The 27,949-nt window shown below is 45.1% G+C and overlaps 1 protein-coding gene across 7 annotated transcripts in view; it reads right to left on the bottom strand.

Moving 5' to 3' along the window:
• The window catches only part of GIT2 (GIT ArfGAP 2), a 1,410,467-nt gene that overhangs the window by 983,115 nt on the left and 399,403 nt on the right, over window positions 1–27,949 (bottom strand). For all 7 annotated transcript variants that reach the window (XM_044068490.1, XM_044068492.1, XM_044068493.1 and 4 more), the window contains exon 8: window positions 23,724–23,769. In XM_044068490.1, the coding sequence (XP_043924425.1) occupies window positions 23,724–23,769 (46 nt within the window). The remainder of the gene's footprint in view (window positions 1–23,723; window positions 23,770–27,949) is intronic.

Here is a 27,949-nt window from a genome sequence, read left to right as displayed (position 1 = left end):
CTCCAGGCCCCACCACTGTCCGCCAGTTGCTCCCTTAAGAACTTCCATCATGGGGGGGCTGTGCCTGACCCCACTCACCCAGGAAGGAGCTCTCCAGGCACCACTGCTGTCCACCCTAGCACTCCCTTAAGATCCTCTGTTGTGGGGAGCTCTGCCTGACCCCCCCCCTCACCCAGGCAGAAGGGGTCTATATTAGATGAACGCAAGTTCATCTTAGCGAACGCTCACATGAGCGAAAATCCAGGAACTTGAAACTGCAATTGTGGGGGGCTGCGCCCCCACACCCCCCACTAAATATGTATTCCTACTCTGACATCGCACTACAGTGAGGAAAGGGCAAATATTCCCATCTTCACTGTACCGCATCTCACAACTGCGGTTTCGAGTTCTGCAATTTTCACTCATGTAAGCGTACGCTAAGATGAACTTTCGTTCATCTAATATAGACCCGCAGGAGCTGGCCCAGCCCTGCCACTATCTGCCTCTCTCCCCCTTCCAGACTTCTGTCCCAGGCAGGGCATGGTCTGTACCCCCTCACCCAGGCGAGAGCCGTCTTGTACCAGTCACTTTCCACCTCTCTCTCCCTTCCAGACTTCCATCGGGACTGACCACCTCTGGGGTTCCACTTCTACCCAGGAGAGAGAGCTCTTTTCCAGGGTTACATATCTAAATGCTGCCAAATCATGCAGTGTCATGCATGCTCTTGGAGCCTCTCAGGGGATCTTCCCAGCCTCATGGAACTCTGCTGGGCCACGAAGCTTCAGACAGTCCCTCAGTCAGACTTCTGTGACACTGGTTCTCCACTTTGCTTTGCACCTAGGGCTTTCAAACTCGCAGGGGAGATGGCCCTGGGTCCCCCCATCTCTGCACTTTTTATGGTACACTTCAGTCTCTCACCCCCACGGTGCCATGTGCCGACGAATGTGCATTGTTTCAAGCTTCCTGTCACGTGGCCTCTTGCCTCCTGGGTGGTTCTATTCACAGAGTGACATCCCCACACTGCCTGGTGAAGGACGGGAGCCCAACCTACCTGCCCCAGTGCAAGAGGGCATGGCTGCCCTATCTCCACTCCCATGGGGCTGGGAGAATGGGATTGCAGACCTCAAGTGTCCCAAGTTTAGGTCCTGTAACAAAATGGTCACATTGCCCTAGGTGCTCATACTATTTCATGATGACAACAGAAAGGGGAACTGACCTTCACGCAGAATTTTTTTTTTTTTTTTTTAAGTACCAGGCAGCCTAATATTATGAAATAAAAGTAACTGCAAGCCAAGGTAAATACCTCATGCCGATGGGGGCCCACATGTCAAATGGTAACATTAAGACAAGTAGGGGCACTGGTAATGCCTACCAGCAAAGAGGTGATATTAGCACAGCTAGCAGCCCATGATACTGCTACATAAGTACAGATCACATTCACATCAGGATTTGAATACAGCAAGATGTATAGACGTGACCTTCCATTTGTTTATTTTCCTTATATAATTTTTTGACAATGAGAACTTGCATTCAGTACACACTGTTTTGTGAGAAAAAACATTTAAAAATGTTTAACTACTTCCACTTTGCTATTAGAGAAGAACTACCACTTCCACTACATTTCTGAAATTAATTACATTTTCACTTGCTTGCACTGTAACACTGCTATTGGCCCTTCCACTGTTGAAACTCAAATTTCTTTTGGTCACCAGTAAGTAACCCTTTTGTTCCCCACATCCTGCCAATCTTTAGTACTCAAACTCCTCAAGTGGGCTATTCTCTTTTTTGGGGGAGGATTCTAATAACACCTTACTTTATATGTCATCAATGCAGTTAAGAGTCAGCAACTAGGCAGCTGCTGTCCTTGAGCGGATTTTACTTGTAATCACTAGTTTACTCTTCTGGCTGAGTGCATGCTTGATTTATGCAATGCATGCAATGTCATTGCCTTGTACCTCTGTGCCCTTATGATGCAACAGTGCCATCTTTACTCACGCATTTGGATTGTGCTCAAAGGGCTCATTTCTGGTCACCACAAGAAGACACTACTTTGATGTTAAGTTTCACTCTCTCTCAAAACGGTACTACAGCAGTCAATCAGTTGCCCATTCCTACATGTCCAAGCTGGTTCTTTAGGCAATGGATCTATTTCCATGTAATTTGCTACCCTGTAGTGAGTAACAAGTACTTAAACTTTAGGGCAATACTAGATCTAATAATAGGCTATTTGCGCCTTTAGGACTAAGATTATTAATGTGGCTTTGTTGAACTGGTTTACTGCTTTTCACAGATGAATTTTATGATACACAAATACTACATTCCAAATTCATTTTTATTAAGTACAATAATGAGCTCCATTATCTGGAGTCACATTAAGGCACAGTACACAACCTATGTTTGAAATGCACAAAAACACAAAAATATCCGTGTTTCTTGATTCCTCACCTTAGAAAAAGTGACTGTTAATAGAAACTTAGATGACTCGCTTAATTGAGAAAGGCACCAGCACTATGCAGCTAAAGATGTACATTCACATTAACTGTTATATACACCCTGACCTTATCAAAAGTCTTACCACAAGGGCACTTCTTGAAAAAGAAATTAGTTTTCTGATTCCACGCCTTACAGAACTGATTTAAGTTGGATAAAATGTGATGACCACCTTAAGTAAGAATGGCCTCAGCACTTAGCAACTAAAGGCGTTTACTTATTAACTGTTACATACACACTGATCTTCAAATGCGAATGTAGAACATGGAGCATAACGACTATGTTCCGAGAAATGACAGGCTCATTAATCACCTTTCTGATTTCAGAAAGCAGAAAGGTGTTTAACAGTTGTTACTCAGTCTCTTAGCGTTGTTAAGCACCAGTCATGTGCTTAACAGTACTCAGCAGAAAACTGGTGGGAAGCCATTAAAACAAGTTAAGCATTGACTTTAAAGTCCAATTTAAATGTTTACCAGCTTCCTAATGTTCTTCATGGGTGGCTACTCTTTTGTAAACTGGTTGGACATATGGTTGTACAGCCAGAGGCAGTTTTTTTCCTGTCACAGTGATTAGTGCATTACAGTCATTTCAGCTGCAAAATGCTGCTAATACACTTAAAAAAAACCTTTTAGTATATGGGGAGCAGGTAAAGCTCTAAACACTTCAAAGAACTATGATCAGGCCTTTCCAAATATAACCAGGGAAGTTATCATTTTCAACATGGATGACGAGCTTTTTTGAGCTTTGCTCTCAAGGTGAACTTTTTGACATCCGTGTCTTAAGCACATAACATTTTGGTTATGATTGGAAACCTGATCATAATCCTCACTGTGCTGTCTTCTACTGGACACTCTTGAAATAAAAATGAGTGTACATAACAAATAAGATTACCACCCATCCCGTTATCAGTGGGACACTCATGGGTTCCACTACCTCCATCCTGCTGCCCGCTCTGTAAAGCAATGGGACTTTTATTAAAGTCCTGCTTTTCAATAATGCCGAATCGATGTGGAAAAACCGCAAAACTTCTGTTTTTTCCACAGCAATTCGATTACGTCGCCAATAGTGACAAACTCAGACCTGCAGGCAAAGCTGTTCCCTGTTAGGTCCAGGCGTTAGTAGTGCAGCAATTGGCTGCAACTCGTGAAGGGGTGGAGATTCAGCCAGAAAGAGACATACAAACATCATCTTTGTCGGGCTCTTCCTGAGTGAATCCAATCTCCCCACTAAAGAAATAAAAAAACACAATAAAAGATAAATCCCAGTTTTCTATTAGCGGCTGTATAAGCGCAAATAAAAAAACACTACAGCCACAATCTCTGAAAGTTTTTCTTCACGCTAACATAACATTGCAAGTTTTTTCTGATGGGCTATCTTTACTGTACCTTGCATATGAATTGTCAGTGGCTTTCCAATGAAGTGGCTGCTTACGAGTGACATACTTAATCAGCTTAATGTAATGAAATGATTTAAAATGTGCTGCTAATGGCATTATTGTATTGTAGTACCCCACACTGCTGCTAACTTAGTTTCATTTGAAGGTCTTTGTTTATAATTTCTAAAGTGCAATAAGCTTCTCTTTTGTAGCATTCTTCAGCAGCCTGATTTGCTTTGGAATCAGATTCTTGAAGGGAAAATGGGAAAGGTGTTTTTGTTGGACCCTAAAAACAGTTAACCCCAATTTTTTTATATTCATGACCAGGACCAGCAAGTAAGCCAGCCATAACTCTGAACTCTCCAGATTTTCACAGAATGTCCAGATTTTTTTTGGCTCATTTTTTGGTCTACTCATAAGATGTGTTTTTCTGGCAAGTCATTGGGAAGATCTGAGGACTGAAGTTACTAAACAACATACATTTCAGTTTCAGACTTCAAATCCTTCAGAAAATGTATGTGAACACAAACTTTGATACTCAAGCAACTAAGTTTATAAGAGCAATATTTAAAATATGTCACTACTAATTTCTGAGGGATGGGAGCATGTTCTGTGGTACCGTTAACTCTATCTCCTTCACCACTGCTGTGGTAATGTCATGGTAGGGGGTGTGGCCAGTGTCATATTGGCCACACACCCATATCCCACTTTGGGCCACTTAAAAGGTGGCAACCTTAACAAAGAGAAAAAGTTATGTTCTTACCATAATGTTCCATATGAGTTGTTTATCTCGCCTTTATTCTTACACGTGGGAGATCTCAGAATAGCTTGAGGCTAGGCCCCTATCCCATGATGCTCTCCATCCTACCCCAGATCTAGTTTGCTGAACTCAGCAGCAAGAAAAAGGTAACTCAGAAGTACTCCAGCAGGAGTAAGAACCCCAGAAACACTACCAGACCCAAAGTCTACCCGTTCTTCGGGACCCTGGAGGGGGATGGTGGGAGGGACAGTAAGAATAAAGGCGAGATAAACAACACACATGGAACGCTATGGTAAGAACATAACTTCTTTATGTGAAGTTGTTTAATCTCGCCATTTATTCTTGCACGTGGGTACCGTCCCAAGCACTCTAATCCTGGGTGGCTAACAGGAGTATATTTCTGAGGACAGTAGAACCAAAGGAAGCCCTGTCCCTGGAAGCCTTGTCCACTTTGTAATGAGTGATAACGGTATGAGGCTTAGACCAAGTGGCAGCTGCACATACAGTATTGAAAGGTAAATGAGCCGTATAAGCCGAAGATGTGGAGACAGCTCTAGTTGAATGGGCCTTCACACCATATTCTAACATTTGGTTGGCAGAAGAGTAAATAAATTTAATGCAGTCAGTTAACCATTTGGAAAGGGTAACTTTAGAAATGGAGAATCCTTTCCTGGCATCTGCACAAGATACAAAAAGCTTGTCAGATCTTCGAAATTCCTTTGTCCTGTCCAAATACAATCTCAATTGTCTGTGGACATCAAATTTATGCAACATGTATTCCAACTGACTAGAATGATTACGGAAAAAGGTTGGAAGTTCAATAGTTTGGTTCAGATTGGTCTCGGAGCACACTTTTGGCAAGAATGAAGAGTTAGTCCTCAGTGAAACCCTGTCCAGATGAAACACCAAATACGGTGGTTTGACAGAAATGGCTTGAAGCTCAGATACCCTGCGTGCTGAAGTAATGGCCAACAAGAAAATAGTCTTCCACGACAGGAACTTCAATTGACAAGATGACGCAGGCTCAAAAGGAGGAATAATATGGGAGAGAACAAAATTTAGATTCCAGGGAGTAAAGGGCTGTCTAACAGGAGGCCTGAGATGAATGGTGTCCTTAAGGAAGGCCTGACACAATTTGTGCGATATTAAGTTAGAACACTCAGTTCCAAGATGAAAATTTGAGATGGCAGCCAATTGTACTTTAATTTTGGCAGCCGCAACACCTTCTTGAAAAAGTTGAGAGAGAAATTCCAGAATACTAGCAGTAGGGGCCACATAGGAATCAATGTTTTTACGAGAAGCCCAAATGGCAAAACGCTTCCATTTACTAGCACATAACTTTCTGGTAGAAGCTTTATGGGAAGATTCAAGAATGTGCTGTACCTCCGAAGAAAAAAGTCATGTGACCTGGCTAGGAAGGGAATTGGAGCAGCCAAGCTATCAGTCTGAGGGAACGAAGAGAGGGGTGGGGGGGTCCCTGACGAATGTGTCAGAAGGTCTGGAACTGGGTGCAGAATCCAAGGTTCCTCCAGTTGGTAGAGTCGGAGAAAGGGGAACCAAATCTGATGAGGCCAAAGTGGAGCTATTAAGATTACCATCCTGCCAAGAGCTTTGGCTTTCTGCAAGAACTTGGGAATCAGGGGAATAGGAGGGAAGGCATACAGGAGTCCCGTGGGCCAATCGTGTATGAGCGAGTCCCTTGGGTTGTCCCCTGGTGGGGGATATAGGGCAGAGTAGCTTCTGCATTTGGCGTTCATACGAGATGCAAACAGGTTGCAGCAAGGCTGGCCCCACCTGTGGAAAATCTTCTCTACAACTTCATTCTTGAGGGACCACTCGTGAGGTAACAGAATGGTGTCCTCTCAGGAGCACTGGTAGGGCTTGCCAAGGAACTGCTCCCTGTCTGCTTGGTTCTGTGGACCCCCTCTGCCGCCAGGGTGACATCTTCCATTATTGCCCCCTCCTCTGCCCCTGGAGGGGGGGTTCACTACGTGTGTTCTGCAAAGCTCCTTGGGACTTTCGGAACCACATTTTTCCACCTTTCTGCCCTTTGGTGTATGGTCTAGTAAGGGTGGAAAACCGAACTCCTACGGCAGACAGAATCTTTCCCTCCTGCTCACACCTAGTGAGAGTCTCCTTGACTTTGGGCCCAAACAGTGAAGAGCCATCAAATGGGGCGTTGACAAAGGAAGATTTGAAGGCTTCCGCAAAAGAGCACAAGCGTATCCAGGATTGTCTCCGCATGACTATCGCTGAACCTGCTGCTCAGCTCAATCCATTGGCTGCATAAGAAATGAGCAAGTTCACAACAGATTTAAGGGTGTTAAGCTATGCTGGCAGCTGCTCAGAGACAGCATCATCTGTGTTGCCCTTCAGAGCATCTCAAAGCTCTTTGAGGAAATCTCGCTGAAGTTGGCAAATGAATGGTCTGATTAAGAGCCACACTGGATACCACCTTAGGCATTAAGGATGGACTGGTCCTGAGAGATACCCTGTCCACATGAAAAATGATGGAAGGCTCCACTGCCATAAGAGCCTGTAATTCGGAAATCCTTCTAGCTAAAACTGCTAAAAGGAAAGCTGTTTTCCAGGAGAGAAATTTTAAATCTGCAGTAGCAGCTGGCTCGAAAGGTGGGAGAGTGAGCTTTTCCAATACAAAATTGAGGTCCCAGGTAGGGGTTGGAGCTCTCCTGGGTGGTCTTAAGTTTTTGGCCCCTCTGAGATGCTGCTTTAGCAGAGGATGAGAGAAGAGGGGAGGTTCTGTGTTGCAATGAGCTGAAATGGCTGAGGCATGGATTTTTATGGAAGAAAAGGACAGGCCCTTGCGAAGCATCTCAGTTAAGTATTGTAAAATCTGAGGAATGTTGGGCACTGCTGTGCATATCCCTAGAGACTGGTTCCAGGCACAGAATCTTTTCCATTTGTCAGCACAAGATTTTCTAGTACAAGGCCTTCTCGCCTCGAAAATGACATCCATCACAGGTTTGCTGATGGATGCTAAGGTTGAAATTATGTAATTAGCTACGCTGCAAGATTCAAAGTTTGGAGCTGCGTGTGCAGAATTTGGTTGTTCTGCTGAGACAGTAAGTAAGGTGTCTGAGGCAGGTGCCACGGTGGAAGGTGTGACACATTGCACAGGTGTGGGTACCAGCGCTGGCGAGGCCAGTCTGGAGCAATCAAAATCATTTTTGGTTTGTCCTGTTTGACTTACTTTGGAGAGCAGAGGAAGACTGGGAAAGGCATTCTGTGAAAAGCTGAACGATAGAGCATCCACCCAAGCGTCCCTGGGCGCAGTAGATAAGCCAAACGGCAGTGCAGAGAACTGGTAATGCAAGTAGCCTGCCTTGAAGCGGAGGTATCTTCTGCAAGATTCCCTGATTGGGATATGCAGGTAAGCCTCTATTAAATCTAGAGTTGCCAACACCAGGCATCTTTGCCTAGCATAGGAAGTAACTGGTGAGGAGTCAGCATCTTGAATTTTGGAATGTCCAGAAAGGTGTTTTGAGTAGACAAGTCCAGAACTGGACGCCATGATTTGTCTTTTCTGGGTACCAGGACAAGTCTTGAATAGAAACCTTGTCCCTTTTCCTCTTCTGGTACTGGTTGAATAGCCCCCATGCTCATGAGAGAAAGCACTTGTTTCTGGGCCTCTGCCCACTGATTTGGGGGCAGGTCTGGCCATCCGTTTTGTATTGGCAGCGTGTGGAAATAAAATCTGTATCCCTGGGATACTTTATTTAAAACCCATTTATCCAGGGTTATAAGTTGCCAGTTTCTTGCATGAAGAGCCAGTTTCCCCCTCAAAGGGGCGGCTAAAAGATAAGTGCCTGGTAAGTGTAAAGGGAAGTCATCAAGACTGCTTACCATAGGGAGGTGTCTTGTTGTTTCCAGATTTGGAAGAGGAGGCACCCCACTGTTTTGTTCTGAAAGTCCCTTGTGACTGAAACCTGGAGCCTTTGGAATGTCTGGGTTTGACTTGAGTGGCTTTCCAAGGAACTGGAAAGGACCAGTTCTTAGTAGGCCAGTGCCTACTAAACCTTGGAGGTTACACTTGTAAGAAATCTTTCACAGTTTGCATAGATTTAGCTTCATCTTCCATCTTTTTTTTAAAACTTCTTCAGCCTTAGTACCAAAGAGACGGTCCTGATGTAAAGGAGCGTCTAACAATTTTGCTTTAACATGATCATGCAGATTTTGCACTTTGAGCCAAACATGGCTTCTTAGCACAGACCCAGTTACAGCAGCCCTGCAAGAGGCCTACAAAGAATCAAAACAACAATGCAAAGTATGTTTTCCAACTTGTTCAGCTGAATGCAATAAATCCTGTAAATCTTTGTTTTTCATACAGTCAGAAATTAACATAATTTTCTGTTTAAGCAGTCCCATGATATGCTGTTGATATTTTAGCATACGAAATTGACAGTTTAAAGCCCTGATTGCCAAGGTTGCAGAAGTGTAAACCTTTGTACCCCATCTATCTAGCGCCCTGGAATCTCTATCAGAAGGGGTAGGATTTTTAGCAGTAGAAGCCTTAATGCCCTTGGGACCTTGAGAAATGATTTCAAGATCTGCAATAGGATTTTTGAAAAGAAATTTGTGGGAGTCAGGAACCATACTAGATTCTGAAAAAAAACATTATCAACAATGTCTACAACAGGAGGTATAGCCAAAGGCCTATGCTGAAGAAGAAGAAAATCCCTAAGTCACTTTTTAGATTCAGAGAAATCCTGACTTTCCCAGTGGAAATGTTCCCTTAAGGTATGTAAAGTTTCCCCAAAAGAAAAATCCTCAGGGGGAGAAGCAGAAGGAATGGAATCTTCTGCATCAGAGTCCTCATAAGTAGGTATAGACAATTCCTGGTCATTAGAAGAGTCAGAAAAAATAGAATCTTGTTCAGAAGATTCATAATGAGAAGTTATGTACCTACCATAACGTTCCATGTTAGTTGTCTTCTCTTGCCTTCTTTCTTGCTGGATGGGTTCGGAGCCGAACCTCGGCTCCGACTTGGCCTATACTAAAGCTCGAGAGCTAATTTGACCAGCTCGAGGCAACCCTATATCCCATGATGCTAGGCGGTAACTACCCAGATCTCATTTGGTAGCTAAGAAACCATAGCCAATTCAGTCTCCTCTCTGAGGTGGAGGAGGAGAAAGAAGAACTCCCCAAATATCACTACCTGAAGCTGTATCTACCCCAGGACCAACTGTCTGAGCTAGGAATAGTGCAAGATAAGGTCCCCTGTAAGAAGGGAAAAACCTCTCGGTCTGTCCAGGCTAGGGGGATGGTGGGCGGGACGCAAGAGAGAAGACAACTAACATGGAACGTTATGGTAGGTACATAACTTCTCAATGTTAAGTTGTCAATCTCGCCTTCATTCTTGCTGGATGGGACTGCGTCCCTAGCACCTTCATCCTGGGTGGCTCATTGGAACAGACTCTTGAGAACGGTGGAACCAAAATTTGCCCTGTTTCTGGAGGCCATGTCCAATTTGTAATGTGGAACGAAAATATGAGGAGAGGCCCATGTGGCAGCTGCACAGATAGTGTCTATTGGTAATCTAGCTTGAAAGGCTGTAGATGTAGCCAACGCTCTGGCTGAATGGGCTCTTGGCCTAGAAGGCAATTCTTTACCTCTGAGTTGATAAATACAGGTAATCACAGAAGACAGCCACCTAAGACAGGGTTACTTTAGATACCGGAAGACCCTTTTTACTCTCAGCATAAGATAAAAAGAGTTGATCAGATTTCCTGAACTGTTTAATTCTGTCCAGATAGAAGCAGAGCTGACGATGAACGTCCAGACAATGTAGTTTTTGCTCCGCCCTGTTTGAATAATTAGGAAAGAAAACTGGAAGATCAATAGATCTATTTAAATTTGTCTGAGAAGCCACCTTGGGTAAAAAAAAGACGGGTTAGTTCTTAGAGAAACCCCGTCTTTATGGAACACTAAATAAGGAGGGCGAATGCAGAGGGCATGAAGTTCAGATACTCTCCTAGCAGACGTAATGGCAACTAGGAATAGTGTCTTCCAGGAAAGTAACTTCAAGGAACAGGAGGCCGCAGGTTCAAAGGGAGGGAGAATCAAGGATGCTAAAACTAAGTTTAAATCCCACTGTGGTGGGGGGGTCTTTGATCGGAGGCCTGAGTAAAAAGATACCTCTGAGGAATGCCTTGCAAAGCTTATGGGACATGATGTTGGAGTCCGACAAGCCTATGTGAAAACTTGAGATGGCTGCTAGCTGAACTTTTACTGTGGAGGAAGAAGATCCTGAATGAAAGATTTCGGCTAGGAAATCCAAGACCAAGTGTATTGGATCAGTGAAGGGATCTATGGTTCCTAGCCTTTGCCCAAAAGGAAAAGCGTTGCCATTTACTAGCATAGATCCTTCTGGTGGAAGACTTAAGGGAAGCTACGATAATATCGCGGACAGAATTTGAAATCATTGGAAGCCTGGCTATGGATGGAAGTGGAGCAACCAAGCTGTGAGGTTGAGAGATTGGAGGGATTGGTGCAGCTGCCCTGATTGATGGGCCAAAAGATCTGGCACTGGATCCAGATGCCAAGGCTGCTCCAAAAGATAGCGATACAGGAAAGGGAACCATATCTGTTGAGGCCAATAAGGGGCAATGAGGATCATCTTGGCCCTCAAGGTGGTAGCTTTCTGAATTGTTTGTGTGATTAACGGAAAGGGGGGAAAGGCGTAAAGAAGTCCCCGAGGCCAATCATGGACTAGAGCGTCTCTGGGGGGATGGCCTGGAAGGGGGAAGAGAGTGAAGAAGTCGAGGCACTTGCTGTTTTGTGGTGTTGCAAAAAGATCGTAGCAAGGAAACCCCCACTTCCGAAATATTTTGTCCGTCACCGATTGCTTGAGAGACCACTCGTGAGGCATGAGAACAGCTCTGCTCAGCCTGTCCGCTATGACGTTGGACTTCCCGGGGATGTGAGTTGCTATCAGAAACCACTGAGAAGAGATCGCCCATTGCCTGAGTCGGACTGCTTCTCGACACAGGGGATATTGACCTGGTTCCGCCCTGCTTGTTAATATACCATACTACGGACATATTGTCCGTCTGAATTGCAATCGTCCCTAGGGGAAGAGAGTCTTGAAGGGCTTGCAACGTCAAAAGCACTGCTCTCATCTCCAGGACGTTTATGTGCAAGTGGCATTCGAAGGGTTGCCATGTGCCATGGACTGTCCTGCCCTGAAAATGCCCCCCCCCCCACCAATCAGGGAGGTGTCCATTGTGACTGTGGCGACCGGGGGGGTGGAGTAAAAGGTCTGCCTTGATGGACTTGAGGGGAGACCATCCACCAAGATGGAGGTTTTCTGCAAGATAGAGTTATTAGGATCTTGTGTGTCATAGGGAGCTGTTGGAAGGACCACTGGGAGAAAAGCATCCATTGAAGAAGCCGCATGTAAAAGCGGACAAGGGAAAGAATTGTGATGGCTGCCGCCATGAGACCTAATACCTTCAGAACATACCTGGCCTGAACTTTGTTGTTCTGAAGAAGGACGTGAACATGACTTTGAATATCTAAGACCCTCTGCTCTGTTAACTTTGCTGAGAGCTGAACGGTGTCCAAGGTGGCGCCTATGAAGGTAATAAGACTGACAAGGCGACAAGGCAGACTTTTCGAAATTTAGAGAGATATCTAGCTCTTTTACAAATGTGGATGGTGTAGTCTCTGGCTAGAAGAAGTTGACGCCTGGTGGTGGCAGTGAGGAGCCAGTCGTCTAGATATGGAAACACCTGGAATCCTTGACGTCTCAGGTGAGCCGTAACCACTGCCATACATTTGGTGAACACTCGGGGGGCTGTAGTGAGACCAAAGGGCAGGGCTCTGAAATGGTAGTGACTGGCTCCTAGCCTGAAGCGGAGAAACCTTCTGGAGCGCCTGTGCATTTTGATGTGATAGTAGGCATCCTGAAGGTCCACTGAGCACATCCAATTGTCCTTGCCCAGAAGGGGTAAAATGGACTGTAGTGTGACCATCCAGAACCTCGTTCTTTTTACAAACTTGTTTAGATTGCTGAGATCCAATATTGGCCTCCAGTCCCCTGTTTTTTTGGTACCAAAAAGAACTTTGAGTAGACTCCGGATCCTAGCTGGTCTGCTGGGACTGGCTGGATGGCTCTCTTTTTTAGCAGCTTTGATATTTCTAGTGCTGCTTGTTCCCTTAGACTGGGTGGAACGTCTGGAAGAGACCCCATTTGAATCATTTGGGTTTGGATAAAGGGGATTTTGTAACCCTCGGATATGATCGACTGCACCCATTTGTCTTGAGTGAGGGAGAGCCAGGCTTGTGGGTACAGCGATAATCTTCCCCCGACTGCCTCCGAAGGTGGACAGTCGGGGAACACCTCAGGGATGCTGGAAGGGTTTGTCAGAGAGGGTTTCTCTGCTACCCTGGTTCTGCGGACCCCCTCTGCCTCTTGGACGGCGTCTGTTGTTGTTCCCCCCTCTGCCTCTAGGGGTGAACTGACCTCTTGCATCAGGCGTGACTCCTTGTGATTTACGGAACCACATTTTTCCACCCTTTTGACCCTTAGGATATGGTCTAGATGGGGTAGAAAAACAGACTCCTACGGCAGAAAGAGTCTTGCCATCTTGTTCGCATCTGGTCAAAGTATCTTTCACTTGAGGTCCAAACAACGTTGAACCATCAAAGGGGGAGTTAGTGAAAGACTCCTTGAAGGGGTCTGCGAAGTTACAAAGCCGCATCCAGGCGTGACGCCTCAAAGCCACACCTGTGCCTGCGGCCCTACTCGCTCCATCGGCTGCATATGGAATAAGCCGCATGGAGGAGTTGACAATGGAATTCAGGGTTCCTAGCTGTGAGTTAATTTTTTCCTGAGACCCAGCAGCTGATGGATCCTGTAGGACCTCACCCAGTTCTTTAAGAATGTCTCTTTGAAGACGGGTGAAGTGGCATAAGTAGTTCAGCGACCGCATGGCAAAGGTCGCTGACGAGAACATCCGCTTCCCGTACCTATCCATTGTCCTAGATTCCTTGTTAGGCGGATGGATAGGTACTGAAGGATCAGCCAGTTCCTTCTTAGTGGCCGCCGCTACCACCATGGCATCAACTGGGATACCTTTGGATAAAAATTGCTTATCAGAAGGGGCTGTTATAAATTTAGAAGGCCTCCATGGGGTGGGTTCCAACGAGTCAGGGGCCACCTACGCCTTCCGTGCCACCACTTCCATAAGGGGGTCGAAGGGCAGAGACACCCAGGAGGTGGAGGGTCGAGAACCAAAAGCCTCCAGGTAAACCGACTCGTCCTCGGAAGGATTAAGGGAAAACCAGTTCCCCCTCTGTTTAAGGATTTCAAGGATGTCAGAGAAGGACACATCCTCAGAGGGGGACCTTGGGGATCCTTCCAACTCATCCAAGTCGGTATCAGATGTGACGGACTCAGGGGAGTCCACATGCTTCCTCTTACATGTCCTCTTACGCGGGGGTTCACCTGACGGATCAGGGGAAACCTCGGAAGAGGAGGATATTCCCAATGGGGAAACCTGAGGCTTTGGATCTCGATGGCCGGGGGCGAGAGAGTGGGAAGAGACATCAGCAGGCACTACAGTGGGAGGAGTTGATGGAGCTGACCGTAGAGCAGGCACTGGGGCCAATACGCTCCTCATGACCTCGAAGGCGCCCCTGTCAGGCAGGCTAGAGAGCTCCCGCTCCGAAGAGCTAGGAACCCCAGCCGGCACTGACAGGGACGGCTCCGAAGTCGATGTCGGGGACGAACTCACCAACGCAGACGCTCCGAGAGAGAGAACGGGGTCGGACAAGGGTCCGATGCCACTCGCCCCCTCGGAGCCGGCGAGAGAGTCCAAGCGCCCTGATCCCTCCAAGGATGGTGCCATGGACGAGATCAGAGCAGACGATGGTGCCGAAGGGGGAGGTATCGGCTCCGACGTCAAAACGGTCACGGCTCCAAGGAGCTCCGGCTCCGAACACTGGGGTAGAGTCGAAGGAGGAATAGTCTGTTGTATGGACGTAGCCACTGTCTGATGAGATGGGCTGTGAAGCATTTGGGCTAGTGCCTGAGACTTTAATAGTCTACTTACCACCCTCTTAAGGTCATGATCGGAAAGCCTGGAAGACAGAGAGGAATGGCTCCGATGGCTCCGCTCCGAGAGTAACGGTGACCTCTGAGCCGAATGTATAGACTCCAGAGACAGAGATCTGGACCTCTTGCATGTGGAGGGCATCAGGGTTGATGGAGCCGTAAATGCGTCGGCTCCAGCCGGAGCTGACTTTGAAGACAGAGTCTTAGAGGTATCGGCTCCGGCTGGAGCCGATGCAGGTAGCTACGATACAGAGGTATCGGCTCCAGCCGGAGCCGATAATGTTACAGAAGATGAGCCACCATCCAAAGGCTTAGAGCCTGGAGCCGATGGTTTAGGTGGTTTCGAAGGCTTCCCCAGCACGGACTTAGCCGGGGAACCTTCTGGCTTTAATAAGCCCCTTAGTATCAATTTATTCCTGTGCTCCTGCAGGACTCTTGGGCTGAATGCATGGCACACTGAGCAAGAGTCCTGCAGGTGCAGGGGTCCCAGGCAATAAACACAAGAAGTGTGACTGTCTGTCAGAGACATCTTCTGACAGCACGAGTCACACTTCTTGAAGCCTAAGACCTTTGTCTCCTTCGACATATTGTAGTTGAAAGGAAAAACCAAAAATAGAAGAAAACACACACACACACACACACTCCAACAAATAGGGATACAGGGATACGGAGGGAACACACACACAGCTAAGAATCCCTGTAAGGGAATTAGAATAAAACCGAAGGGCCTAAGGCCTAACCTAGGGTGAGGGAGTATGACAGGGATAAACAAAAGGGACTAAACTTTTAAAATAACCAGAAACTAGCCTATAAAAGATTAAATAGTATACTAGGGGAAAAACTAAGGAGAAGACTAACATTTTAGTGAAAAAAAAAGTCACTAACCTGTGAGCCGGTAAAAAGAGCAACCTTGCTAGCGTAAGCGGCAAACGAGATCTGGGTAGTTACCGCCTAGCATCATGGGATATATGATTGCCTAGAGCCGTTAAAATTAGCTCTCGAGCTTTAGTATAGGCAGAGTCGGAGCTGAGGTTCGGCTCTGAACCCATCCAGCAAGAATGAAGGCGAGATTGACAACTTAACATTCAATGTTTTGCCTAGGCCTCTTAGAGGGGGGGGGGTTGGCTACCCCTGATCAGAGTAATTAAATCTTCAGCCATTTTGATCATTTGTTTTTTAGGCATAGGGGCCTGCAAATGTGGCCCAGACATCGTTTTTTTAGGCATTGGTCGAGATTTTGGCCTTAGTTTTGAAGATGGCGTCGGTCTAATATACAAATCTGTAGGCCTGAAAACACCCTCAGAAGCCGGTGACTGCACAGCGGCTCTGGACGCATCCAAGGTAGAGACATCTGCGGGTTCCATAACTCAAGCATCTCGCGGCATACCGGACTCCGAATGGGTTTCAGTCGAGACCTGCGAATCAGAAGTAGCGGGTATCAGGGGCTGCGAAAGCGCCTCACTGAGTACCGGCAAACTGGCGACTGGCTTAGGAGAAGTGTCGTCGGCAGTTTTGGACCTTGACGGCCTGTCTTTTTCATTGCGTTTTTTAGGTTTTCCGGTAGTCAGATTGCTAACCAACATTTCTGGATAATTAAAGCGTGAGCCAAAATATTTAAAAGCAAAAATGTACTGACGCTTGATAGTGCATTGATTAAATAAAGCACAAAACCGACAGCAAGGTACGTTGTGGTCAGGGCCTAGGCAAGGAATACAGTACAAATGAAACTCCTTATGAGGTATTTGCTTCCCACAAGTAAATGCAATTATTAACTTTTACTGACATCGGTAAGGAGCAAGAAAAAGTTTCTCCAACGGGGTACTTAGCTTTTTAGTTGAAGACGACGGATCTGAAACTCGAAAATGAAAATTTCAGGAGTCGGACGACAGGCACTTGCTAACTGCTTCTGCTTCAGGCACCGCGCAGCAAGAAAGACTGATGTAATGGCATCGGCTGCATGTTTTATACCCCCTGATGACCTAACGTCATGGAAGAAGGGACAGCAACCGACGCAGGACCCAAGACTTTGTTAATCAGGCCGACTGAGGGCAACCTGCCAGCAGATTACCCAAATGTAATGACTGCAACAGTGAAAGACAAAGAACATCTAGCCTGATCTGCAAGGCCATGGAGCGGATTATCATGGACCTCATTAACAAGGACATTGGCAATCTCCAGACACTTGATCACACACAATTTGGTTTTGTCAAGGGGAGGTCATGCCTGTTAAATTTGGTCAACTTCTTTGTGCCAGTCACCAAGGCCATAGACAGGGAGAAGACAGTGCACACCGCCTACCTTCACCTGGCCAAGGCCTTAGATACTATTTCCCACTCAGGTATAACAGATAAACTCTCTCAACTAGGCATCAATCCATATGTTATCAGATGGGTAGCAAACTGACTTACTGATAGAACCCACCTACTCAAAATAGGGGAAGCCACCTCAAGTAGTAGACCCGTAACAAGCGGTGTACCCCATGGATCGGTCTTGGGGCCTCTGCTGTTTGGGATATACTTCTCAGAGGTGCAGACGAAATCTAGTGGGCTATAGCTGACCAAGTTTACAGATGACTGCAGGCTTGGTGCTGTCATCAAGTCTCCTAATGATGTGGACTTCCTCCAAGAGGGTCTCACCTAAACAAATGACTGGTGCCAGAAACATGGCCTCAAACTGAATGCCAAAAAATGCATCATCATCCCTTTTGGGGAGAATGCTGTTCCCACAAATTATCACATTGAAAATAAGGCACTAAGCACACAATCAGTCACGAGGGACTTGGGAACCCAGGTTGATAGCCATATTGCCTCTGTTGTACGGAAAGCTTTCAACATGGCCCACCTCATTAGTAAGAGTATCTCATCCAGGGAAAAGGTGTTATAACATCCCTGTATTTTTCCCTTATAAGACAGATTATTGAATACAATGCCCCTTCTGGCATGTACCTCACAAAGCACATGCAGCAGCTGGAGAGACCACAGAGATTCCTCACCCGGAGAATCCAGGGCCTCAAACATGTACCCTACACAGATAGGCTAAAAGCCCTATCCCTCTCAGAGACATCTGTCTGACATACAAAGCAATCTCAGACCCCACCCTGATGGGACTGCTGCATATCCGCAAGTCAAGCTCCACTCGAGTATCCCACATATCAAACCTCAACCGGGTCTGACACATCACTAGGACTTGTTGGCGGGATAGATTTGTGTCCCAGAGACTCCCCCTTTTGTGGAATAACTCCCACTCCACGTAAAGCAGACTACCTCATTACACCTTTTTAAGAGCAACCTGGATAACTGGATGGGGAAAAGAAAATACACCCCAGGGATTCCACCTATGTCACTGCTGGACAGTGGCATAGGGTGCTGAGTTGTTGGAACATGGGCTAAATTCTTGGCTAGGCTTTTAAGGGCCTCAGGGCCAATAGCCTAGTGACTTCCTATGATCCTATGTCCATTCATCAAACCACACAGAAACTGCAAAAAGAGAGACTGGTGTCAGATGAATGAAATAGTTCACTGCTGTACATGCTGCCAACCCCCCCACCCCAAGGATAATAAAATGACCGCACCAACAACTACTGTTAGGTTCCTTAATGGTCTTTTGGACTGCAAGTCTAGTAATTAATTATGAATCCTAACACTAATTTACAAAAGTAATGAAACCCGCGTTTATTCTTGTTTCCTGCCTTTCCTGTAACTAGTCTAGTCCAGATACAAACAGTCCTGGATACAGCAAATCTGTAAGCTAAGCAATGCCAAAGTCTGCTCTTCAATTTTTTCCCTTATATCTACTAGTCCTCTCCTCTCCTGCACTTTTACTAGCTTATTAGTCTAGCACTTTACCAGACTTCTTGTAGCAATTATTGTAGCACACAAAGTGCTACCAGCACTAAACGTTATACAAGGAAACAGCTCCAGTACTTATTATTAATGCCCACCCCTCCAAGCATGTCTAAAGGTCAGTTCCCTGTGCTTTCTCCTAATAACCTGGTGAACTTGGGCATCCTGAGGCAATGTAGCAACTGCCTCATGTACACTGACAACCCTCTCGTCTTACCTCCCAACACTCGGACTTGCGAGAGATGCACTTATATATCCAAACTGGAAGCCACGCACCAAGACCTGAATAGCTGGTCAAGAGAAGAAGGTTAGCACTTGCACCACATCACATGGAACACATAGCCCTCCAGAACACACCCCAGCAGTGAATTCACATAAAAACACAAATCACACACCCACCTTCGTGGCGACTCTCAAAAATCTACCACAACAGCAGAGACCTCCAAGGCAAAAACACACTCGACCACCACAATACAACACTAGTCATGAGACACACAACTCTCCTAAACAGTATGCCACTCAGCCAAAGCCCCTAAGGCAAAACAGCATTCCCAACACACTAGTCATAGGTGACTCCATAGTGAGGCACACTGATGGTTCCACTCACTAGGTTGAATAAGGAGAAAGTAACAGTCAGCTGCCTGTCGGGTGACAGGATCCACCACATAATGCACGCACTCGGGTCCCTCAACAACAGGTACAAATATGACCCTTATTGTACATGTGGGTGTGAATGACCTGAGACATACCTCCCTGGACTACATACCTCCCTGGACTACATGAAAAGAGACATGGAGGAGCTCTGGGATTATGTAGCCCAGGCTGGTATGACCCTATCCCTGAGCAGCATCCTACCATCACCCAGAATGATACCACAATACAAGCAGAAAATGATTTCAACAATTGGCTAAGTTTCTGGTGTCATTCTAAGGGGATCCAGTATCTGTCGGACTGGGATGACGTGACTGACAGACCTCGATACTTTGCCAGAGATGGCCTGCATCTGTCACCCCTGGGTTTCTGGATACCGGCCAAGGCTCTTGCCACCCCTACAGTGCCTTTTTAGGCGGTGTTCCAAACACCAAATTACCACCGTAACAACTACAAACAAATGCAATCGGAGGGTCATGCTAGAAGTCTAAATCTCAAAATGCACTCACTCGAAGCACTCCTTAAAATGTAGAGCATCGACATTTGTGTTCTAACAGAGACCTGGTTTAAAGCAGCAGAAAGCACTCCTGCGCTACCAGGCTATAACTCATTCCACACCTTTCGGTCTCAGAACCTGGACCGAAGCTCCAAAGGTGGTAGTGTTTCCATATTCATAAAGGAAGCACACACCTCCAGACTGGTAGCCCAACATAACGCATCAAAGATATTTAAGGTGCAGCTAACATTGGGTAAGACAGCGATTCAGGTCATAGCCTGCTATAGGTCCCCAACCAGGTCCCAAGACTCGCACAACACATTCCTAAGCACCCGGAGAATATAATGGTCCAACCTAACACACTCATACTGGGTGACTTCAACTACCCCTCCATTAACTGGGAGAACTACTCATGTACCAATACACTTGCCCAACGTTTCCTGGAATTCATTAATTCCAATGCCCTGGAGCAGCTCATTCTTACCCCTACTTGAGGTAGCAACATCCTTGACCTGGTCATTACTAATATGGGCGACCACTGCTCTAAACCAGTAATCAACACCTCCCTGGTTAGATCCAACCATGAACTAATCACCTGAGAAATACACATCCACCCCCACCCCCACCCCACCCTCACCCCTAAAAAGGTAACCACAATGAAAAACTTCTCCAAAGCTAACTTTGGGCTCCTAAAAACAGAGGTGGCTAACTTCACTGCACCCATGCAAATGAAGAACAGTTGCATGACCACTGAATCATACACCAATGCACTGTACGAACACGTACACAAACACATGGATCTCGCCACACCCAATATAACCAAGATGATCTCCTCCAAAAAAAGGAAGCCTATCTGGTGGTCCCCTGCCATAAACAAACTCTACCAGGCTATAACTCATTCCACACCTTTCGGTCTCAGAACCTGGACCGAAGCTCCAAAGTTGGTGGTGTTTCCATATTCATAAAGGAAGCGCACACCTCCAGACTGGTAGCCCAACATAACGCATCAAAGATACTTAAGGTGCAGCTAACATTGGGTAAGACAGCGATTCAGGTCATAGCCTGCTATAGGTCCCCAACCAGGTCCCAAGACTCGCACAACACATTCCTAAGCACCCGGAGAATATAATGGTCCAACCTAACACTCTCATACTGGGTGACCAACTACCCCTCCATTAACTGGGAGAACTACTCATGTACCAATACACTTGCCCAACGTTTCCTGGAATTCATTAATTCCAATGCCCTGGAGCAGCTCATTCTTACCCCTACTTGAGGTAGCAACATCCTTGACCTGGTCATTACAAATATGGGCGACCACTGCTCTAAACCAGTAATCAACACCTTCCTGGTTAGATCCAACCATGAACTAATCACCTGAGAAATACACATCCACCCCCAAAAAGGTAACCACAATGAAAAAATTCTCCAAAGCTAACTTTGGGCTCCTAAAAACAGAGGTGGCTAACTTCACTGCACCCATGCAAATGGAGAACAGTTGCATGACCACTGAATCATACACCAATGCACTGTACAAACACGTACACAAACACATGGATCTCGCCACACCCAATAGAACCAAGATGATATCCTCCAAAAAAAGGAAGCCAATCTGGTGGTCCCCTGCCATAAACAAACTCTACAACAGAAGGAGGAAACTGATGCGGAATAAGGTGAAGTCCCAAGACTGGAAAAACTCCCTTATCAGCCTCAACAAAAAGCTGAGATCCCTCATCAAATCGTCTAAAGCTAGCTATGAAAACAGGATTGCGGCAGATAGTAAAGACAACCACAAGGCCTTCTATAGTTATGTAAAGAATCTCCATGGCAATACCCAGATTTGCTCTGAGCTACTGAACAATGGTACCTCTTATACAGAGCCAAAAGACATTGCCAATATACTGGGCAACAGAATCAGTGCCAACTTTACCCTTCTCCCTCCAAAGGACCAATCACAATACCAGTAGACTGCCAGGCACCCGGTATTACTGCTGCACAGGTTAAAACAGCACTGTCCAAGGCCAAGAATAAAGCTTTTATGGGACCTGACAATATCCCTGGCTGTGTTCTACATGAACTGCAGAGTGAACTGGCACCTCACCTGTGCGCCCTGTTCAATCACAGCCTCACCTCAGGCTTTGTCCCTACCGAATGGTGCACTGCTACAGTCATCCCTCTCCACAAAGGAGGAGTGATTACAGACCCAGGGAACTATCGCCCCATTAGTCTGCTGAGTCTGATATTCAAAGCTATGGAACGCATCATCATGGACCCAACAAACAAGGATATAGGGAATCTCCAAACTCTGGAACCCACACAGTTTGGTTTTGTGAAGGGTAGATCATACCTGCTCAACTTGGTCGACTTCTCTGAGTCAGTGACCGGAGCTGCGGATGAAGGCAAGGTGGTTCGCACAGCCTACCTTGATCTGGCCAAGGCCTTTGATACTATTTCCCACTCAGGAATCCTAGAAAACCTCACTAAGCTAGGCATCAACCCATATATCACTAGGTGGCTTGCAAACTGGCTCACAGACAGAACCCACAGTGTGAAAGCAGCTGACTCCAAGTCAGACTGCTGACCAGTCACAAGTTGAGTCCCACAGGGTTCGGTCCTGGGTCCTCTCCTGTTTGGTAGCTACTTCTCTGAAGTCCAGGCCAACACCAAGGGACCCTGGCTGACTGCAAGTTGGGAGCTATTATTAACTATCCAAGTGATGTTGACATCCTACAGAAAGGCCTCACTGAGACTAATGACTGGTGTCAGAACCCTGGCCTTCAGCTCAATGCCAAAAAATGTGTCGTCATCCCCTTTGGGAAAAAACCCAGTTCCCATGACTTACAACATCAATGGTAGTCCACTGAACACAGACGGCGTTACAAGAGATCTGAGAACACAGGTTGACAGCAACCTCTCTTTTGACCACCACATTGCCACTGTGGCCAGAAAGTCCTTCTGTGTGTCACATCTCATTACTAAGGGTTTTGCATCCAGGAAGAAAGAGGTCTCTTCCCTCATTAGGCCGAGTACAATGCCCCATTTGGCATGTACCTCACTAGACACCTGCAACAACTGGAGAGGCCACAAAAGTACCTCACAAAGAGGATCCTAGATCTTAAACAGTTGACCTATATATGGACAGACTCAAAAAACTCCAACTATTCTCTGTCTCATATCGCCTTCATAGAGGCAATCTCTGCTTGACTTACAAAGCCATGTGTGACCCAGCTCTGTTAGAAATGCTACATCTAAAGAAATCCCTTCACACCACACACTCCAGAGACCTCTATCTCATTACCACAATCAACAAAACATTCTGGAGGGACAGGTTCATAACCCAGAGACTGCCCATGCTATGGAACAGACTTCCCATACATGTCAAAACAGAGCTTTACTGGCCCTATTCAAGAGAAATCTTGATGTGTGGATGGGAAATAGAAAATTCACCCAGAGGATCACTCCAGTAGCTCTACTCGACAGAGGCACTGGGAAATAAGGTTGGGTGGCACAATGCCAGGGTAATCCTATGGGCTAGGATTGTAAAGGGTCCAGGGCCATTAGCCTAGTGCACACCTATGAAACAGTCACAACCTGACTGACCACATTCCACTCAAAACAGGACTTGCAAACAAAACACTTGGGAAAATAGTATTTTCAGGAGTGCAATTCACCCTGCAACAACTATTATACCTACTATATTCCAACTGTGAGGCCACAAAAAATTATGGGTAAGAGATCTTACTTTGACTTGCACTGCAGCAAAATATTAAACTTACTCACTGCTTTGAGGTAATTAGACCTTGGTGTCAGAATATAAAAATGGAAAGGTGTGAAAAAATAACAGAAGTGTGACAGGTGAAGCAAGAAGATTGCTATTCTACAACCGTGTTCTAACTTGAATTTCTCCTCTCCCTTTTTTGTTGATTTGCCAGACTTTGTTTAGATAACTGTAATTGAAACAGTTGTGTTTTAACCATACAAAATGGTCTCTGTGTGAATATACAAAAGGAAGTAGTATAAACTTAAAAAAAAGGTAAATTAAGTCAGCTTACCTGTCTGCCATCTGTGGTATTATAAAGTGCTGTCCATTCTTGTGATCTGAAATAAAGGTATTTCAATTACTTTAAGAATGAAAACATACAATCAAAAACATACAGCTGTACAAGTCTTACTCACCTGTAACAGTAGACGTTTGAATTTCACACTGCCTCAGTATTATGTGGGATCTGTGCCTGCGCAACCAACCCACATTGGGAGCTTTCCAGAGCTCAGAATCCCCTCCTCTGACTCTTTGTGAAAGATCAGCTAAGCCCCACCCATCAGGGAAAGCTTAACCCCCTGTCACAGAAAGTCAGTTAATCAGGCTTTCAGTGCTAAGTAGAAAAACAAGAATGACCAGAAACAAGAATTGCATGAAACCAACTAATTTGCAGCCAAAAAGCACCAAGACAAACAACCAAAGTCAACCAACAATGCAACAAGGTTGGATACCTTTGAACTATATATAAAATAGGGGGTGGGGGTGGGTGCTGCCACTGAAGCATTCTGAAATTTGAACATCTGCTGTTACAGGTAAGTAGGACGTATGCAAGTGCATTATGTTCATTACTCATACTACCTCAGTGGCATATGGGTAGACTGTCAAAGCTTACTCTATCTTGGAGGAGGAATAATAAGGATACAGGAGCTCCTGGAGAATGGTCGTCACAAAGCCTGCTCTAGAACTTGATAAACATTCTAGTCTATAGCATTTTGTAAAGATAACAGAGGATCAATTTGCTGTCTCTAGAATGCTTCTACAGACCACTCCTTTCCAATATGCCACTATAGAGGATAAGGCTCTGATGGAACGTGCCTTAACCTTGTCTGGAATAGATTACCATGGCGGGTGCAACTAAGTACAATAGAGGAGGCAAATCAATAAACAACTGTTTGCTTAGAGACAGGCTGATCCATCGTAGCCCCACAACAGGAAATAAACAAACAGTTGTTCAGCTTTCCTGAAGAGCTTAGTTCTGTCAAGGTAGGATTCTGAGCTGCCTGTGCACATTCAACATATGCAGAATCTTTTCTCCCTTGTTGTTTTAGGTTCTGGGAAGAAACCTGGGAGATCACTTGCTTGATTCAGCATCAATTCAGAATGAAGGAAGGATTAGCGTGTAGAACAATCCTGTCCTTGTGGAAATACATTAAGGATGGTCCACCACAACACCTTGCAGTTCAGAGACTTTCCTTGCAGATATCAGAACAATAAGCAATTTTGCCCAAGTGATGAACCTCAAATTAACCTGAAAGACAGGCTCAAAAGGAGAGGAGGTAAATTTTTCAGGAACAAAGCTGAGATCCTAAAGAGGAGGAATTTACTTTCAAGGAGGCCTTAAGTGCAACACTCCTATCATAAACTGTTTCACTCCAGAGACAAAAAAGAGGGACCCATGGGCAGACAAGTCACTGTGGAGTACCTCACACAAATATTTTAAAACCAGAGGGGTAGACATCACACTGGGCCGTCTAATATCAGGCATCACCTAGAAAACGTCTTCCACAGATTAACATGACATTTTCTAGTTGCAGGTTTTTGCATCCTTCAATACCTCCTGCACATCCTCATGGAACAAATGCCCAAAAGTTATCAAGAAACAGCAACTGCTACTGACATCCTGGATGATTCTAAGCTGGGGTGCACCAATCACCTCTGACAGTGTGTGAGTAGATCTATAGTGTGAAGAAAAAGGGATAATCAACTTTGCCTCTGCCAAAAGGAGGTCACCACAATGATTTTTGGCAATTCTTTGAATCTTCAGAAGTACTTTGGGTATCAGTGGAAAGAGTAGAAATGCATAAAGGAACATGCCCAACCAAGAGAATGAGAATGTTTCTGTCCTGCAGGCATTGTTACAAAGATTTCTCTAACACAATTTTTTTTCAAATGTCTGGTTTGAAAGGAGGGGAACAGATCTACTTGAAGTGTTCCCAACATCTGGACCAAACCCAAGCAGTCCTCTGTCCCCAAGTTCCACTTGTGAGAGTCTGTCCATGATCTGCTTAGTCTGTGTACTATGTTTTGCTCTGACAGGATGTAGAAGGCTTGATGTGTCAGAGAATGCTGAAAGACTATCTCCCAGACCATTACTGGAAACCAGCAAAGAGGGTATCACCCTGCACTCCCTTGTTTGTTCAAGCATCATATGACTGCAGTGTCATCTTAGACTAATAAAAGGGAACCTGGAGATCATAAGTGGTGAAGAACTTTCAAAGTCTGAATCACTGCTAACATTTCTTTGATGTTCATTTGCTTTGCAGCATCCAAAGGGACCCCCATTTGCCTTGCACTTGGATTCCCCAGTACACTATTCCCCGCACAAAATTTGACAAGTCCATTTAGACTGAGTGAACTGAGGTATGGAGGGAGAAGGGTAGGTCTGGATTGAGACTCGTCTGATCTCTCCACCACTGTAACTGTTTCACAAAATCCAGTATTTGTACTTGGAGCTCCAAGGGAAGCAGGTGCTGGGTCAAAATTTTTTTTAATAAAACAGAAACACAAAAGTATATAAAAATAAAGAGGAAGGGAAGTTCTTGCAGAGATCATATCCTAGTCTGGAAGCTGAAATTCACCATTGCAGACTGCTGAGAAGACTCAGCTGTGTGAATCATACTGTTGCCACTAAAAAATGAATAACTTTTTGTGATAGGGGTTAGGCTTCCACCTGATGGGAGAGGCTTAGTCAATCACCTATCTCAGACAGTCAGAGGAGGGGATTCTGATCTCTAGAAAGCTGCCAGTGTGGCTTAGTTGTGCAGGCACAGAACCTATATGCCACTGGGGTAGAGTGAATAATTAAACGGCGATACTTAAACTGTTTTAAGGTACATATCAGTCACAATAATAAGAAGCTGTACTTTGTGTGTGTGCCCGCACATATATATATACATACACACACACACACACACACATATATATATCTAATCTAATCTATATATATAGAGCTCTAATCTATATATCTAATCTATATATGGTTCCACTTTGAACCATCGAATGTTCAGAACATCGACGTTCTAATCATTGAGACCAGAACATCAATGTTAAGAACACTGAAGATTCAAAGTGGAAGTGCCAGGTAAGTAAAATTGTAAAATTGTGGGAGTGTATGCAGGGCAGCAAGGTGCCCTGCATGTTTTGTGTGTGTGTGTCATCTGAGTGTTGGCATTGCAGGTAGGGTACCGGAAATCTCACGTTTAGAACTATCGCATATAGCGGTAAATGGGAGATTTCCCTTACCCCACTGCAGTGTAATCTCGGAGTTGGAATATTAAAGTAGGGGGGGGTGTGGGATGGCAATAGTTTTTTTGTTTCTGTGTGGTTCATTTTGAACCTTTGATGTTTTGAACATTGATGTTCTTGTCTCGATGATCAGAATTTCGATGTTTTGAACATTCGATAGTTCAAAGTGGAACCCTATATATCTCTCTCTCTCTATATAAAATATATATATATATATATATATATATATATATATATATATATATATATATATATATATACACACACACATATATATATATCTATATATCTATACACATTATATATATATATATATATATATATATATATATACACATATATATATATCTATATATCTATACACATATATATATATATACATATATATATATATATATATATATATATATATATATAAAATAAAGCTACTTCCTTTCCCGCAGGATAAGTTAGCAAGTGTCAGCTGCTAAAATCTATCTTCTCCAACCCAGACCCTCCAGTGCCAGTGCACAAATCTAACACAGGTTGCCTAGGTCATAACTGGGGGGGGGGGGGGGTCACCTTTCTATTCCAGAGCACCAGGCTTGATTTATGCCCACATCCTGAAATGTGAGCCCTGGTGTAGAAAAAACAGATGGACCCTCCTCAAACAGGACTGGATGGCACATAACAGTATGAAAAGGAGTCACAGCAGGGAACTTAACAGTCCCAAGAACCCTGATACACAACAAGATGCCTGAAGGACCCATCTCTGTGACGGTTTTGTGTACTTGATTGCATCACCTTAAAACACAATTTTACAAGTTTGTTTAAATTAACAGGCTTTAAATCCATAACTTTAATTATCCAGAGGGTGGGTTAAATTAGCTAAGGGGATATAAAATGGAGGTGAACTCCCCAGAAAAGATGGTGTGGGGGCATGTCCCATGCAAAATAAAGTTGCACATTTAAGCATATTCAACTGAATGGGCTAGCAGGATTATGATTCACTAA

This window comes from Protopterus annectens, chromosome 4.part0, assembly GCF_019279795.1.
Source record: "Protopterus annectens isolate FY-2018-M chromosome 4.part0, PAN1.0, whole genome shotgun sequence".
Lineage (NCBI taxonomy): Eukaryota > Metazoa > Chordata > Ceratodontiformes > Protopteridae > Protopterus > Protopterus annectens.
The sequence above is the reverse complement of the archived record's forward strand: the minus strand, read 5'-3'. Positions and strand labels throughout refer to the sequence as shown.